The sequence below is a fragment of the Podarcis raffonei genome, chromosome 18 (genome assembly GCF_027172205.1).
Source record: "Podarcis raffonei isolate rPodRaf1 chromosome 18, rPodRaf1.pri, whole genome shotgun sequence".
NCBI classification, from domain to species: domain Eukaryota; kingdom Metazoa; phylum Chordata; class Lepidosauria; order Squamata; family Lacertidae; genus Podarcis; species Podarcis raffonei.
This window is the reverse complement of record NC_070619.1, coordinates 5,003,861-5,021,563: the sequence shown is the minus strand read 5'-3', so window position 1 is coordinate 5,021,563 and position 17,703 is coordinate 5,003,861. Positions and strand designations below refer to the sequence as shown.

At 45.2% G+C, this 17,703-nt stretch overlaps 1 protein-coding gene across 2 annotated transcripts in view; it reads left to right on the top strand.

Moving 5' to 3' along the window:
* The window catches only part of KDM4B (lysine demethylase 4B), a 198,683-nt gene that overhangs the window by 165,538 nt on the left and 15,442 nt on the right, over nt 1–17,703 (top strand). Inside the window, exons 13-14 of one of the 2 annotated variants that reach the window (XM_053372905.1) lie at nt 2,000–2,178; nt 14,185–14,398. In XM_053372905.1, the coding sequence (XP_053228880.1) occupies nt 2,000–2,178; nt 14,185–14,398 (393 nt within the window). Of the gene's footprint in view, nt 1–1,999; nt 2,179–14,184; nt 14,399–17,703 lie in introns of those variants that run through there. The other variant, XR_008328372.1, reaches the window with a different exon arrangement.

Here is a 17,703-nt window from a genome sequence, read left to right as displayed (position 1 = left end):
TTGGTAGTGGCACCTGCCCTGTGGGACACCCTCCCATCAGATGCCAGGAAATAGGCATCTTTTTGACTTTTAGAAGACATCTGAAGGCAACCCTGCACAGGGAGGTTTTTTAATGCTTTTGTGTTTTAATATTTTGTTGGAAGCCACCCAAAGTGGCTGAGGCAACCCAATCAGATGGGAAGCATATTAATAATAAAGTACAGTGGCACCTCAGGTTACATACGCTTCAGGTTACAGACTACGCTAACCCAGAAATAGTACCTCGGGTTTGGGTGGCATGCATATTTGTGGTACGACAAGGTTAAAGCACATAAGGCATTTAAAAACCATATTGTCAGGAAAGCATTGTTTAACGTTTGGATAAGATACAAGGATTTACTAGAAAATACAAGAAGGGGAGGTATGAGGAGGTCAGGGAAATATGTCATTGAAAATTAAGTATTGAGAACTGTATGTGTTTTGTTTTTTTTGCTTTTTTCTTTTTGTTTGTATAAAATTGGAAACTTAATAAATATCTTTATAAAAAAAAACAGAAATAGTACCTCGGGTTAAGAACTTTGCTTCAGGATGAGAACAGAAATCACGTGGCGGCGGCGCAGCGGCAGCGGGAGGCCCCATTAGCTAAAGTGGTGCTTCAGGTTAAGAACAGTTTCAGGTTAAGAACGGACCTCTGGAACGAATTAAGTATGTAACCAGAGGTACCACTGAAGTAGTAGTAGTAGTAGTAGCTGTTATTATCATCATTATTGGTAGTAGTAGTAGTAGTAGTAGTACTTTAGAATAGCCCTGCAGAATTCAACCGAAGGCCTGTCTAGTCCAGCATCCTGTATCCTAAGCAGGACATGAAATCAGTGGCCCTCTCTCTCCCCCTTGTTGTCTGGCAAGCGGTATTCAGAGACACGCGGTTTTGGGTTCTAGAGGTAGCTTATAGCCAGTAATGGCTTCCACACATGGATCCTGAGGCAGCTGACAAAGAGGACAGTAAGAGCTGTTCGACAGTGGAATTTGCTGCCAAGGAGTGTGGTGGAGTCTCCTTCTTTGGAGGTCTTTAAGCAGAGGCTGGACAACCATATGTCAGGAGTGCTCTGATGGTGTTTCCTGCTTGGCAGGGGGTTGGACCCGATGGCCCTTGTGGTCTCTTCCAACTCTATGATTCTATGAGGAGATAAGAACTTCTTCTGATGCACTGAAAAGTTACTGCCTCCTCCATGACATTTTAGGATGGTTTGGAGTTGGACTGCTCCAAGGCTAGCTAACCCCAGCTGATTTCTCCATAGCAGTACTGTGGTTGCTTTTCACTTTATATTTTCTTTTTTTTTACAATTATTTTAACCGGCCATTAAGGTTGAGTAGGTCCAGAAGTCTAAGCTTATATTTTTGATAAACAAAAGTTCACTTAGACTTAGTGTTCAGTTATTTGGTAGGTAAGGTAAAAGGTAAAGGTACCCCTGCCCGTACTGGCCAGTCTTGACAGACTCTGGGGTTGTGCGCCCATCTCACTTAAGAGGCCAGGGGCCAGCGCTGTCCGGAGACACTTCTGGGTCACGTGGCCAGCATGATATCGCTGCTCTGGCGAGCCAGAGCCGCACACGGAAACGCCGTTTACCTTCCCGCTAGAAAGCGGTCCCTATTTATCTACTTGTACCCGGAGGTGCTTTCGAACTGCTAGGTTGGCAGGCGCTGGGATCGAACAACGGGAGCGCACCCCGCCGCGGGGATTCGAACCGCCGACCTTTCGATCGGCAAGCCCTAGGCGCTGAGGCTTTTACCCACAGTGCCACCCGCGTCCCGCCCATTTGGTAGGTACATGTTTACAAAAAATGTGTGTGTGTTTATTTCATTAATTGATTGGCTTTTGTGTCTCCTTTATGGCTGAGTGGATTGGCCTTACAAAGTGGGTTATCCATAGTCATTGTTCCTGCCTCTTTACCAAACCCTGATCTCTCTCTCTCTCTCTCTCTCTCTCTCTCTCTCTCTCTCTCCTCATCTTGTTCTTTAGAAACCCTCCCATTCTCTGGTGAGGACGACGTTGGTGACCCTGAGCCCTTGAAGTCCTTGCTTTCCCTGCTGTGGAAAAACAAAGCGCCCAACTTTGCTGCGGAGAGGCGATTCAATGCTGCTGCAGCATCGACTGAGCCATACTGCGCCATCTGCACCCTCTTTTATCCCTATAATCAGGTAATTCTGCAGCTTCAGTAGAGGAGCAAGCACACAATACCCCAAGGTCCCCTCAATCAGCAAGCAATTTCTTTAAATACCTGTAATCCTTTAGAAAGGGGTGTAAGGGTTTTAGAAAAGCTCTTAAGTCCCCTGCGGAAGAACCATAATTCTGGCATGCTTCACCTTTCTAGCTTTGGGTGGAGAACAGTAAGTATGTAGGTGTCTCATCTATTGATATCAACGTTTGAGATGGCTGCTTTCTTCTTGGTCACATTGCATGCCAGCAGTTATGCAGATGGGTGTATGCTTGATTTATTATTACTCACCTCCAGTTGAACTGGTGGTGGTGGTGATAATATCATCAATATCATTTGTGGGTGACCTCAGTTTGCTTCCAAACTAATAGGCACTTGGTCATCTGATTTCTGATTTTAAAAGTTGCAGTCTGCCTTTCCCACGATACTCAGTTCCATTACCCTTCCCAGCCATTTCCCCCTTCCAGTTCACATAACCCTGCTCTGCCCCAGCAACAGCCTGTGAGCATTCTGTGGCCACTTTCAGGGGAGTTCTCTACCCACACAGGGTTCCTTTCCCCCTAAATCTTTGTTGTACTTCGGCAGGCTTTGGGGTCCCCCAAGCCTGCTGATACCTCCCTCGTTAAAGCCAAAGCAGCAGCACCCCCAAAGATATGGATCTACAGTGTCAGCCTTGGCTCTTGACATGTGTCAGATTCAGATGAGCTGCTCCACTTGGTATTGTAGGCGTCTTATACCATTTCCTTTGTGTGAAATTTCACTGCAAATGCTAAACTAGCATATCAGGCAGCCAGTCAGGTTCTAGCCCAGCCTTCCTCCCGCTTTGCCAGTTTTTCTTTCTGCAAGTTTGAAAAGCATTTTTAGAAAGTATGCACCTGTAATCAGAAATTGTTCTGTCTACCCCCTCAGTGCTCTAGTGCCTTTTTCTGCTGCACATGCAGACTGCACCTTAGAGGGAGTTGTTTAAAGATGGTCATATTATGGGTCAGTCCTACATACAGGTATCTGACTTCCAGCTGTTCAGAGGAGGAGCTATTTATAGTACCACTATCTCCTTGGCCCTTCAGGTGGCAATCGGTAGTAAAATATTTAAGAGCTACTGATGTTTAAACCATGGCAGGATGTGGAAGAACTTGTTTTTTTTAATTGGCCAGTAACTGAATTGAAGGATGCAATTTAGTGATCATCTGGGGCTCATGCCTCACTTTGTAGAGCAGGAACTGGAAGGATAGAATGTAACACTCTCTTCTCCATCATGTTGGGTTTAATCTCCCTATCGTCAGGGTAAATAACATATAATATTTGTGTATATTTTCTGGGCACAGTCCAACCTTCATTGATTAACAGAAACGGTTGCTGGCATTTCAAGATTTGGGAAGTTCTGTTTGCGGGGGCGGGGTGTGCGTGCTATTTTTTTCCCTTGGCAACAGCCTAGTGTTAAGCACTTACTAAATGCACCACATCTAATCATCACTTCCTTTCGTTTCAAAAGTACATTAGGAATCAGACCATGTAGGACATGGGCCAGCCAAAATATTGTACAGAACTCTTTGCTCTGGAGTTGGCATAGCTGTAACATTTGCTGAGCTGGATGAAGCCAAAAGACCAGCCTAGCCCAGTGCTCTGTCTTCCACAACAACCAACCAGTTATCCAGGTGGAACCAAAAGGAGAGGAATGCAGCAATAGCCATCTTTGCTTGACCTTGCTTGACCTCCAGATTATCAGTGGCCTTAAACTGATTACCTTCAGGTTAATGTAAAATTTGTTTCCCAGTGATAACCTGCCAAGGAATCCCACTGCATCATATAGTATTCTGGGAAGTTCATTTCACCTAAGTGGGAACTATGGGAACCAAGAGGAAGTCCTAGCTGCACCCAGTGTTCCCCCCCCTCCCTGCTTCCCACATCATAACACGTTGCAGGGAAATGGGTTGCAGGAGGCAAGCTACAAGGAGGAAAGGCATATCTACTGTAAAAAATCTCAATCATGAGGGTCAACATCCACCCCCAGCCCAGCCTGGCCAAAAAACCTCTGGACACTTCAAGGGACCAAATGCAGGGTACAAACAAAGTGTTTTTATGTTCCTCTTGTGAGCTCTCTTGAGACCTCTGGTTGGCCACTGCTGGGAACAGGAGCTAGAATAGATGGAATATCAGTGTGATCTAGGAAGACAACACTTGCATTTTATTTATTGGATTTCTGTGGCACCCTTCAGCTCAGTGACTGACAGACCAGCTGACAATAAAAATCATAAATAGCCAATAAATGACAATGGGTAAATAAGTAGAATAAAACCAGTGGCTATAACTCCTCGGGAAATAAAAGCAATGGAAAATGAAAAGATCTCTGCTTGGTGCTAAAAAGATATGTACCTAGGTGTCAGGCAGGACTCCCCAAAGAGAGAATTCCATAAACCGAGTAGCTCCGTAAAGGAATATCCTCTCTCTGGTTGCTACCTGCTTCACCTCAGATGCCTCCAAAGATTACTGCAGTGCTTGTTGGCTTGATGCGGAAGCAAACACTTCGTTAGATAAACAGGTCCCAAGTTGTGTAGCCTTTCCCAGCCTGGTGCCACAGATATGTGGTTTGACTACCGATCCCATCATCACTGACCATTAGCCATGCTGAAGTTGCAGGATCTGAAGATCATCGTGCAGGGGAAGGCTTGTTGAAGGCACTTTGAATTGGGCTCCTAAAATGATCAGGAGCCAGCAGAGGTCTCTCAACACAGACAGATGCATGTCTATTGACTGGTCCCAGTTAATAATCTAGCAGCTGCATTTTGTACTGTGCGGGACAGTGCACTGCAGCCATCCAATCTGGAAGCTGCCAAATAAGTATAACAATATATATCTATGCTAGTTTGTAAATGGCAGAGTTAAGGACTTTACAGTGGTGCCCCGCAAGACGAACGCCTCGCAAGACGGAAAACCCGCTAGACGAAAGGGTTGGAGGCGGTTCGCAAAACGAATTTCCCTATGGGCTTCCTTCACAAGACGAAAGCCCATAGGGAAATTTCCGGGACAGTGGGGAAGCGCAACGCGTCTTCCCCACTGTCCTCGGACCTCCTCCGAAGGCTGGCGGTGGGGCGGAGAGACCTCCTCCTGCCGCCAGGCTTCGGAAGGCTCCTCCGAAGGCTGGCGGTGGGGCAGAGAGACCTCCTCCCGCCGCCAGCCTTCGGAAGGCTGCTCCGAAGGCTGGCGGTGGGGCGGAGAGACCTTCTCCCCGCGCCAGCCTTCGGATGGCTGTCCTGAAGACTTGCGGTGGGAGGAGGGTTTTCCTTCCCACCGCCAACATTCAGAATGCTGTTCTGAATGTTGGCGGTGGGGAGGAAAAACCCTCCTCCCACCGCAAGCCCCGGGAACAGAGGAGAAGCTCTGCGCGCCTTCCCCTCTGTTCCCGGACCTGTCCTGAAGGCTTGCGGTGGGGAGAAAAGCCCTTCTCCGCACCGCCAGCCCGGCAAGGGGTTTCCATAGGAACGCATTAATTGATTTTCAATGCATTCCTATGGGAAACCGTGCTTCCCAAGACGAAAAACTCGCAAGAAGAAAAAACTTGCGGAATGAATTAATTTCGTCTTGCGAGGCACCACTGTAGTTGTAAGAGTATTTTGCAGAGTTTTGGGTTTTCAAAAGTGATTTTTAACCAGAAAAAAACATCTTTTTGTGTTTTATTTCCTAGTTGCCACATGGAGCTTTTGTTTCTGTTGTGAGAGGAGTAACACGCCCTTCCTTTCTCGACCTGCTCTTCCAATGCAGAACAGCAAGATAAAAATATACCATAGTTTTCGCTCTATAAGACGCACCAGACCACAAGGCGCACCTAGTTTTTGGAGGAGGAAAACAAGAAAAATATATATTCTGAATCTCAGAAGCCAGAACAGCAAGAGGGATCGCTGTGCAGTGAAAGCAGTGTTCTGTTCTGGCTTCTGGGATAGCTGCGCAGCCTGCATTCGCTCCATAAGACGCACACACATTTCCCCTTACTTTTTAGGAGGGAAAAAGTGAGTCTTACAGAGCAAAAAATACGGTACTTATTTTCCTTTTAAGGATTTTGGCTTTTTGGTTTTCGTTTCGGATTTTTAGGAAACAGGCTTAGATAATTTTACTTTCCTTTTGGAGATTTTGAGAATGTTCTGTTTATGGCAGTTTTTCAAATTTTTATTGGGAGGGTGTTTCTTTTTTGATTTTTCTAAAATGAAATGGATAGCAGGAATTCTGTTGTTGAAGAAAGCTTCAAATTACCTAAGCTTGCACAAAGCAATTTCATCCAGTGTAAAAAATGATTAGAAGCCAAATATGATATGAAAGGTATTTTAGAATGTATTGAGAAAGAGAAATCCATTGAGGATGGAGCCTCAGAGGAGTGGGAGCAGCAGAATAAATTGGCAGTGTCTATCATTCTGGATGGTATTTCAGGTGCCCAAATGGTTCACACAGAGAGAGGTGACGTATCAGCTCAGATGATTGAAAATTTGCAAAAAGCATTTGGTTAGCAAGCAAGTATTCACGCCGTGCCTGGGTGAGATATTTATTTAATTTAAAGCTTGAATCCAAGTAGGACCAACAGTCACATGACAGTGTTCCTATCAATTATTGAAAAGCTAGAAATTTCACAATACAAAAGGGATGAGGAACAGAAAGTTTGCTATTTCCTGGGGACACCAGGAGCTAAATTTCAAACAATTGCAACTCTCATGGGTTATAAGCTAAACTTAACGCTAGGAAATGTGATTGGGCACCCGAAAGAGGAATATGTGGAGAAAAGAGCAAACTCTTCAGCCGGCAGTGTAAGACGCAGTGACTCAACTCTGTGTCCCAAAGGAGAGCCAAGGCTACAACCAGAAAAATGGTTTGCTTCAAGTGCAACAAAGAGGGACACATCTCCAGATTTTTTGAAGCCGTGAATTCAGGAAAATCTCCTGCATTTAAGCAAGCAAGCCAAAATAAGGGGAGCAAAGAAAAAGTGTTGTCTTTTGCAAGGGAAGAATCTAACTGTAAACAGTTATGGCACAAAATCAAATAGATTTGGATGTTCTTTGCACGCGAGTTATGATAATTTCTTTGAAGGCATTAACAATATTAACCCATTAATGGTTTGCAATATTCCCATAAAGGTATCTAGTGCAAGTTCAGGAAGCTTAAATTACAAGCTAAACAATCAATTGAGAGAGAATGTTGCATGTTGAACTGCAACATGCTTAGTGTGTCTACACTGGACAGAAAAGGTTTCTGTGTGTGCATTTTGAAAATGGAAAATGCTGGGTAAACGAATGCATATTAGTTCCAGCATGGTGTATAAACATAGATCTAAGGGAGGACTTGGAATGCCAAACTTACAATTCTGCTATGCGGCATTTCAAATTAAATCACTAATTCCACTGATTAGGGGCCGAATTGAACTTTCCCCCTCCATGCCAATATTTCAAACCCTTTCCTTCTTAAAACTATCAGATTTGGTGATAAAGGGAATTGATAACCCTTTTCTAAAAAGAGCAGTTATGACAAAAATCAAAGGAAAACGTTGGCCACTGAACCGTCTCCGTTAATTCCCTTTCTAGACCATCCCACCTTTATACAAGAAGACAAATACTGGCAATATAAAGAATGGGGAAGTGGACATATATAGAATTCGAGTCCTAATATATAAAAATAAAGCAAAAATGAAAGAAAGGCTAAAGGGAAAGCTAAATGACCTACATCCTAATTGGCTTCAACTTCTCCAGTGCTGCTCATTTGCAAAACATATAGAAGAAAGAGGGGGAGGATTTCATTCCCTCACAATATTTGAATCAAAGTATATTGAAACCAAAGTATATTGGTTTCATTGATCTATAGTATACTTGCAGAACACAAATTGGGGAATGCAAAGAAATTAATGTCATTGAGTGGGACGGCATATGGAGGACCTCACCCTACTTAAGAACTATCTCATCTCACCTTCAAGAAGCTTCTCTGAAGGTCATTCTCAGGTGGCATTGTACTCTGGTTCATCTAGCCAAAAACAATAAACCCCTCTGGGCAATGTATATAGGACATAATATTGAATTGGCAGCATGGGAAAGATTGCGGAATGTCGATTTGAAATTTACAACGTGTGGTGCGATTAAAATGAAATGAAATGAAAATTATGTATAGATGGTATCTGACTCCTAGTAAATTAGCAAAAAGTCTGAATCCGATACCTGTTGGAAATGTAAAGAGAAGGGGGGTACCTTTTTCCAAATGTGGTGGTCATGTAAGGTAGCAAAAGCTTTTTGGGAAATGATTTATAAATGAGTTGGAAAAAAAGGTTGAAGTTCACTTTTGTTAAAAAAACCCAGTAGCTTTGCTTTTAGGTATAATTGGTGGAGAGGTACCCAAAGAACAGGAAGAATATATATTTATGTACGCTACTATGGCTGCCCGAATGATTTATGCCCAGAGATGAAAAGAGGAAACAGTTACAACGAAGGAAGACTGGCAATTGAAATTGATGGAGTATGCAGAAATAGTGAAACTTACCGGAAGAATAAGAAACCAAGAAAAGAGACTTTTTAAAACAGAATGGGAAATTACTGACTGTTTGAAGATGTGTTGTAAACAAAGCATTAGCAGGATTGACATAAACATGTGCAGTAAGAAATAATTAAGAGGGAATACAAAGGGAATATTAGTAAAGAAGTTGGAACTGGATATGCAGTAACAAAAAGACGTAAGCTAAGTAACTGCAGAAAGGAGAGAGATGTGGATTGATTATGTAAAGACCTAAGTTTATTCTGTTAAAATATTTATAAAATGAGAAAATGAAAAATAAAATTTTAAACAAAAACAATAAACCCCTATCGCCGCATTTGATGAAGGTGTTGTGGGAACCCTGCAACATATTTTCATGCTTGGTGGGAAGAAGAAGAAGAGGAGGAGGAGGAGGAGATTTTTATAGCGTCCTATAGGTCTCAGGGCTGTTCATAGGATAAAATCACAATATAGAAACTCAAAATACATAATCAAAACAAAAACAACCTAATAACCCCTACTCCAGCACATTTTAAAAGGGCATTGGATGTTAATCAGCCAAAGGAACGTTTTTGCCTGGTTACGGAGTTATGGACTTAAGAACAGGAAAGGTCAGCGTAAGACATATGGTTCATTTTGATGAGCCCAGCAGAGCTGATAAGAGAGGAGCGGTAATAGATTATTCTGAGCAGTCCGACGAAGACACACAGGACCTCATATACTTTCCTGAATGATATATAACAGTTCACATCTGCCTTCTGCTACCACACCACCTGGCACAGATGATGAACAGGAGGAAGAAGCAGAGGACCAGATTCCAAGTAGCACTACTGCCAGAAGGGATGAGATGGAGACTGATGACGAGATGCCTAAATAGGAGGGTGTTGAGGATGCAGATGTGGCTGCAGAGCCCAAAAGTCAGTCGCTAATTGAGACCCGACAAAGGTATCCAGGCTCCACGACTGTCCAACATTGCAAGGTTGGTATGTCCCCTGGAACCTTCCACCTGGCCACTGAAGCTTGCCTGTGGAAGGATGCTGCACAGGAGGAGTTTGATGCACCAGAACAAGACCTGGAGCCTCACTGCTACTTGGGAAGAAGGCAATTGGAAGCAAGTGAGTATTCAAGGTGAGGCAGGTGCAGAAGAGAAAGTCGAGCACTACAAAGCAAGACTTGTAGCAAAAGGCTACTCGTAAATGTATGGAGAGGACTTGGATGGTACTTTTGCACCTGTGGTGAGGTACACTGCCATTAAACTGCTTTTAAACATAAAGGTAAAGGAACGCCTGACCGTTATTTCCAGTTGTGGCCGACTCTGGGGTTGCGGCGCGCATCTCTCTCTATACGCCGAGGGAGCTGGCGTACAGCTTCCGGGTCATGTGGCCAGCAGGACTAAGCCGTTTCTGGCGAACCAGAGCAGCGCACGGAAACGCCGTTTACCTTCCCGCCAGAGCAGTACTTATTTATCTTCTTGCACTTTGACGTGCTTTCGAACTGCTAGGTTGGCAGGAGCTGGGACCGAGCAACGGGAGCTCACCCCGTCGCGGGGATTCGAACCGCCGACCTTCTGATCAGCAAGTCCTAGGCTCTGTGGTTTAACCCACAGTGCCATCCCACTGCTTTTAAGCATACTAGCTTCTAAACCAATGGACGTGAGACGTATAAAAACTGCATTTTTGCATAGCAGAATCTCAAAGAACAGCCCAAAGGTTTCGTCAAGCCAAAGGAAGTTCATCTAGTATGCAGGCTTCAGAAGGGCTTTATGGAATGAAACAAGGCTGCATAGAATGAGAAGTGGCACAGCATGCTCAAACAGCCAAGATATACTCGAGGTCACACAGACAAGTGTTTGTACTCCAAATGCAAAAATGGACAATTTTCTTACGTTTTGGCATTTGCGGGCGACTTGATCATTACAACTAAAAATTTCCAAGACAATTTCCAAGTCATGAGGCACTTAGCCAAGGATGTGACGGTGAAAAATCTTGGGAAAGTTTCCTATTACCTAGGTGTCCAAATTGAAAGAAAGGACGATGGATCTTATCTTCTAAGCCAAAAGCAGGCGGTCATTGAATTGCTTGACAGCCTAAATCTGCAAGAAGCCAACCCAGTAACCATACCAAGGATTACTGGCTTCCTAAAGAGTTGAAATGAATCTAAACTCTTACCTGACAACAACCAGTACAGGTCAGCAGTAGGGAAACTTTTATACCTGACCATGACAATGAGACCAGACATTGCAAATGCAGTGGGAATCCTGAATAGGAAAGTGTGTTCCCCCACCAGGATGAACTGGACTGTTGTGAAGAGAGTTGTCAGATACCTAAAAGGGAACCATGAATTGTAAACTTAAGCTGCCAGCAGATTGCAATCCATAACTAGTAGGTTACACAGATGCTGATTTGGCAGGAGACGCTAAGGATTACAAGTCAACAGGTGGGTTCTTCTTTTTGTTTGGAAATGATCCATTTCTTCGGGCAGTTATAAGCAGAAATGTACCTTTGTCTACCACAGAGTTAAGATTATGTAGCTGCAACTGAAGCATGCAGAGAACTAGCCTGAATCAGCCAACTGACTATGGACTTTGGTTTGGGGCTGAAGAAGCCTATTTGATTGAAGACAGCCAGAGCTGTTTTAAGCTGTTGTAGAGCAAGAAATTCTACATGAGAACCAAGCACATTAGGGTTGAGTAGCACTGTGTGTGCAACACGATGAAATGGACTTGTTGAATTGGCCTATTGCCAAACCAAGGAGATGACAGTGGACATTCTCACCAACCCTTATCGAGCTACTGAGAGGCAGCTTTGAGAACTTTCGAGTCAAGACTCTGGTTGGTTTAACAAAATTGTGCATGCAATTGTTAAATTGTCCTGAGAAGGGGTTTGTTTGTAGGAGTTTTTGCAATCAGACGAAACAATGCATAGCTGTTCTAGTCAGTAAAGGGACATGGAATTTCATGCTTGCTGCTGGGGCTTCAGTTTCTTCATAAGGAATTGATGGTTCTCCCAATGCTGGCCTCAGTTTGTGCCCACCTACCCTTTGCACGTGGGTAAGCACTATTTAAAAACCAAAGTTTCGCAGCGAAAGTGTGTTGTTGTGGGGGCATGAGAACTTTCCTGATTTCCCCTGCTGTCGGACAATGGAGTGTGTCTCCCTAGCAGTGCACAGTGCTGCTCTGCAGTGAACTTATAAGGAGACTTGGTCTCTGTTTAATCCTTTGTCCCTCGGTGCTGGTTTTGCTACCAGAAGCCTTGAGGTCCCCTTCTGGAGAGAGAATCCTGCTGAAGGAGCAGGAGACAGCTGTAAGGAAGTGGGGGAGGAGCGGCGAGTCTTGCTTTTAGTCTGTCTCCTTATGCATCTCTGTCTCTTCCATCTCATCCCCCAAAACCCTTTTCAAAGGATGTTTGGCAACTGGTGCATTTGGGTGATACAGATCCCTTTGGGGAAAGGAAAATAGCAACAAATGTGACTCATAGCTTCACTGTTCTTGTGGGATGAGCAGTGGTTCCTTTCTCTGCTCTCATTCGCTTGAAATAAATTCATTATTTTCTCAAGGACAGAAAGCAAAAGCTGCCCCAAACAAGTTCTGTTTCCCTTTGTCTTGCCTCGTTGTGGCATAGCAGGCACTGAAATGGAGGCAAGAACTCTCCTGGACTCCATTTCACTGCCCCTCCTGGACACCATTTCACTGCTTTTAGTCTGCCCCTCCACAGGGCTAGCTAATCCATATGAAGTGATCTTGAATAAGCTCACTGCGTGGGAAAAATTAGGATTCCAGGCTAGTTGGGAACACAGAGAGCCAAGACATGGTTGTTCCTGATTGATGATCATAGTACAAGTATATGATCATACACATGTTGCATTAATGTCCCCTTTCTTAATGTCCTGTTCTCTCCCCAAAACCTGCTTCTCTGTCATAACTCCTTCAGAAAACAGCAGCGTGTAACCCTTTCTGCATTTTCACCTACCTGTGAACCTCCTTTGCTCCTTCCTCTGAGCATGATGGATCAAATGCTTTGCAGTGCTGGCCATGCAGCTAGCATCAAATAAATGTTGAATTGATGTTTCTCAAGTCTAATGAGACACTGCCCCTGCTTAAGGCTGCCAGATTGCTCATTCCTCTGTCTCCTCCCTGAAGGCTCATTACTGGATCTGCCCACCCAGCTTCTCCACCCCACCCCCTTTCATGTTTCCTCCCTCCCTTGCTCATCCATCTCCTACAAAACCTGCCATGTCCTTTTCCTTCTCCTCCTCCCCCATATTCTTTATCTGCTGCACATCCTGCGGCCACCATGAACCCTTGATTTTTTCCAGTGGTTCCACTGAAATTGGGGGATATGTCAGCTGCAGCTTTTCATAGGTCTGGCACCAAGAAGTCGTGATAAACTGTTTGCATCCTCTTCCCCACGACTGCACCGTTGGGTGGGGCTACTCCTTAGTTTAAGAAATGTCACATCAATTAGAATCCCATGTTAAGCTGACACACAACTTTACAGGATTTTTAAATTGTATTCTTCCTTAGTTTTTCAATGTGAGTCACTTCAGCTCAGTTCAGATCTCAAGGGAGACCATGTTTTCCTCCAGTGTGAATTTCCCCACTGTGTCATTTCGCTGGTGCCATAGCCAGGTTGGGGAGGGGGGTTTGCCCCGGGTGAAGTCTCCAGAGGAGCACCATTGAGGTGTGTGTATGCAAATGCACATGCAGGTGTGTGTGCATCTTTGACCCGCATGAAAATAAAACCTATTTTTGCCCCAGTTTAGCTCGCTGCCTGTCCCATCTCCTTGTGACTGCAATAAAGGAGATTCAACCAAACCACAGCTTCATGAGGAGCAATGGGTCAGTGTGTCTGGCTGTCAACTAGAAGATTGGTGGTTCGAGGCCCCCACCCCCACCTCTGGGATAATTGTGGACAGGATTCCTGAATTGCAGGGGATTGGACTAGATGACCGTCAGGGTCCCTTCCAGCTCTACAGTTCTTTGAGATTTACACCTGAGCTCAGCTGTGGTTTGTCTAGCTCTAGTTTGTGAGTAAACCTGATCATGAGACCACAGTTTGATCTTGACTTCTCTCTAACCAGAGTTTAAACAAACTGAAGATCCCCAAATTCAGACGGCATGGGGAACTAGAACTTGTTTAAAATGGTTATCAAGCGTTTCTCATCTCCTTGTAGCTGCAAAAGAAAAGAGGTGTGAACATGTGAACTTGAGGCTCACTGCAGCTCGTTCACATAGGGGGAAACAGGCTTTCTGTTACATCTGAACCCAGGACTTAAGTAGTTGTGTGGTGAATGAGACAGATAAGTCGTGTAAATCAAATCAGTTGAATGGAGTTGCATTGTCTCCATGGCAAAAGGGAATGAACTGTAAAAATAAAGGGGGCCTGACGTGATCATCAGAGGTTGACTTTTCTATTTAATTGCTTTTCAGACTCTCTGGATGATGAGCAAGCTCTACTCAGTAGTAACTTGTATTCCACCCCCCCCCTTCTTGCAGTTGGAAAAAGAGAGAGCCACAGTCGCCCCTGGAGAAAGCTCCTCGCTCCAGCCACCTCTGAAATACGAGCAGAAGACCAAGCCTCTGATTCCTGAGATGTGCTTCACCTCAAGTGGCGAAAACACAGAGCCCCTCCCTTCCAACTCCTACATCGGAGAGGATGGAAGCAGCCCCTTGATTTCCTGTGCCAAGTGCTGCCTGCAGGTCCATGCCAGTAAGTATACGCTGAGATTCTCTGTTGCGGTTGTATTTCGGGCCCAGCCCTTCCTTTCTTCTTGGTGGCATCAGAACGTCTGTCTATCCTTCCCCCTCTGCCTTGCAGCATTGCACTGGACGAAAACACCCTCCACCTGTTGCTGCGGCAGCACAGGTTGCCTGGTAATTACAGCCACCTGAGAGCATCCCTGGGAGGGATGTAGATTTCCAAGGAGGTCTGTGCGTGCTTAGAACTAGAACTGCCTTTCTCTGGGTTTCATTGTCTCCTCCCTCAACCACCACAAAGCACAGAGGCATCGAAAGCTGCCTTAGATAGTCCACATAGCCCAGGTTGGTCCACTGTGGCTGGCAGAGAGGTCTGTGTGTTGCAGACGCAGAGAGGTCTTGTTTGGACTAGAAGACTCTCGGGATCCATTTCAACTCTACAATTCTATGCTTGCGCTTTCTACCTGATATTTCCAAATGGAGGTGCCAGGAACCAGCCCTGTGATCTTCTGTCTGCAGAGCAAGTGCTCTGCCCCTTATGCTATGCTCCTTCTCCCATCCTGTAACTTAATGTCCCTCTTTTGTCTTCAACTGATTGTCCTTCATCTTTCTGACCTCTGGTTAAATGTGTTGGGATACTGCCAGGGAGATAAAGTCCATCTGAGCCCCCAAGCTCGGTGCCGGACGATCCATCGACCTCCCGTAGTCACGCAGTACCAGCAATTTAGCGACACGAAGCCTCAAGAAAAGATAGCCACATTCTTGGACTTGTGCACACTCTTTCAGCAGAATTCACACAGCAAAAGTTGCACAGCATGAGAGCATATTTACAGTTTATTTGGCGTTGGTCAGAACAAAGGAGACATGACCGTCTGCTCCGACTGCTCAGGCAAAACAGCAGAAAACGAAAGGAACAGACAACATAAACATCCTGTGAGACAGGAAACGCGCAGGCTGTTATACAAACATCCTGCTCCCTTTTAAGGTGGAACGGAAATATCCTAACAAAATGTTCATCAACCATGAGCATTTCTCCCACTGCTGCCTTGTTTCTTCTCTGTGAATTTGGCTCAATTATTTCTTGAAGCTATACCCTGCCGCCCCACACCTGTCTGCTCAGACTGGCTGTCAGTGAACACAAGCGGCATTTCACAGACTCTGTTTCATGTTCTTTGGGAGCCTCATGACTCCTGAGACTTGAATCTATTAGCATTGTTGTTGTTGCTGTTGTTATTATTAATACCCCACCCATCTGGCTGGGTTTCCCCAGCCACTCTGGTCAGCTTACACCACATAAAAAATGGTAAAGCGTTAAACATTAAAAAAATTCCGATATAGGGCTGCCTTCAGGTGTCTTCTAAAAGTCAGTGGTTTATTTCCTTGACATCTGATGGGAGGGTGTCCCACAGGGCAGGCGCCACTGCTGAGAAGGCCCTCTGCCTGGTTCCCCGTAACCTCACATATTGCAGTGAGGGAACTGCCAGAAGGCCCTCAGTGCTGGACCTCAGTGATTTTGGGTGAATGATTGGGGTGGAGACGCTCCTTCAGGTATACTGAGCCAAGGCCATTTAGGGATTTAAAGGTAAGCACCAGCACTTTGAATTGTGCTCGGAAACGTACTGTGAGCCAGTGTAGGTCTTTCAGTGTAGGTCAGGTCCGGTGTTATGTGGTCTCGGCGGCCGCTCCCAGTCACCAGTCTAGCTGCCACATTCTGGATTAGTTGTAGTTTCCGGGTCACCTTCAAAGGTAGCCCCACGTAGAGCTCATTGCAGTAGTCCAAGCGAGAGATAACCAGAGCATGCACCACTCTGGGGAGACAGTCTGTGGGCAGGTGGGGTCTCAGCCTGCGTACCAGATGGAGCTGGTAGACAGCTGCCCTGGACACAGATTTGACCTGTGCCTCCATGGACAGCTGTGAGTCCAAAATGACTCCCAGGCTGTGCACCTGGTCCTTCAGGGGCACAATTACCTCATTCAGAACCAGGGGGTCCCCCACACCTGCCCACCCCCTGTCCCCTCAAAACAATACTTCTGTCTTGTCAGGATTCAACCTCAATCTGTTAGCCACCATCCATCCTTCAAAAACCTCCAGACAATCCATTAATGTGCCTGTGCCTTGAATCACAAGTATGACACAGACGCTGTGACATCTTTGGGGATAGCCATCCATGTTTTGGCCAGTTTGTGTTTAAACAGCAGGACGCAAACTTTTCAGTCCCGCAGGATTGTTTTGCATAAATTGGACATTTTGCTTTTTGGCCTGCTTTTCTCTCTTGCTCTTTGTTTCCCACTCATGGACCTGGGGCCTGCATGGAGGGCATGTGCCCCTGCCCCGGAGCTGTGGCCTAATACAGTTTGTTCCTCATTAAGATGTTATTCCTGAAGTTGCCATTGGTCTGCTTCCCCTTCCCTTCTGAGCTCTTTTTGGGCAAGTGGGAAGAGAATGGAGATGTGAGTTTTGGGAGAACGGAATGCCTTTAAGGAGTGTCTTCAGACACGAGCAGACGCTTAAGGGTTTTTAATTTTACGGAGAGTATTAAGTGAGGAGGGAAGGGGTGGGTGTACCATCACATAGACACCTTACCCATGTATTCTTTTGCGAAAGTTATCAGAGTGGGGCTTGTGGCGTCTTTCCCGGGGTGCCCTCCACCTGCTGGGTATGGATTTCTTCCTCTCTGGCTTATCCTTCTATAACCCTTGTGAGGAACAGGCTCTGGTGCTTATAAGTATATGCAAACAGTCCTTCGCAAGAAACCTTGAGGGCATCTTCCAAGAAAGATGCCAAAGCAAAATACTTGAGCAATAGGAAGCAGCTGCAGTTCCCATTTGAAAGCAAACCCCCAAGAGAAAAAGAAGCCAGGTCCAAGCCTCTCTGCCTCACCCCAAGCAAGGGTTGGGAATGTCACCTGCCATAAACCAAAGGGCATTTTTTTTTATTTGTTTCAGATGCTCAAGCCTCCCCTCTGATGTTTTCTGTTTATAGATTGGGCTCCTGGCAAGACAGTATCTATTAGAGGAGAGTCCATTATTTTATTGGGTCTTTTCCCCCCTCTGACATATCCATTATAGGCCGGCCTCCTTCAAAGCTTTCAGCCTGAGCAGAATGGTTAATTTGGAAGGCAGAGAAGGTCTAGGAAGGACAAGGGAAAGTTTCTGAAACATCTCTTTTTTATTAAAGATTTCTTAGTTTTCAAAAATATGTGCATTGTCTCCTTTTTCAAGTTGTGTTTTCTGTGATCAGTTTCCTTCGTTGTGAGACGTTAGTGTTGCATGCAGTATTCGGTTGGGAAGGAAAGAGGGGGAGGGTGAAATGGCAAG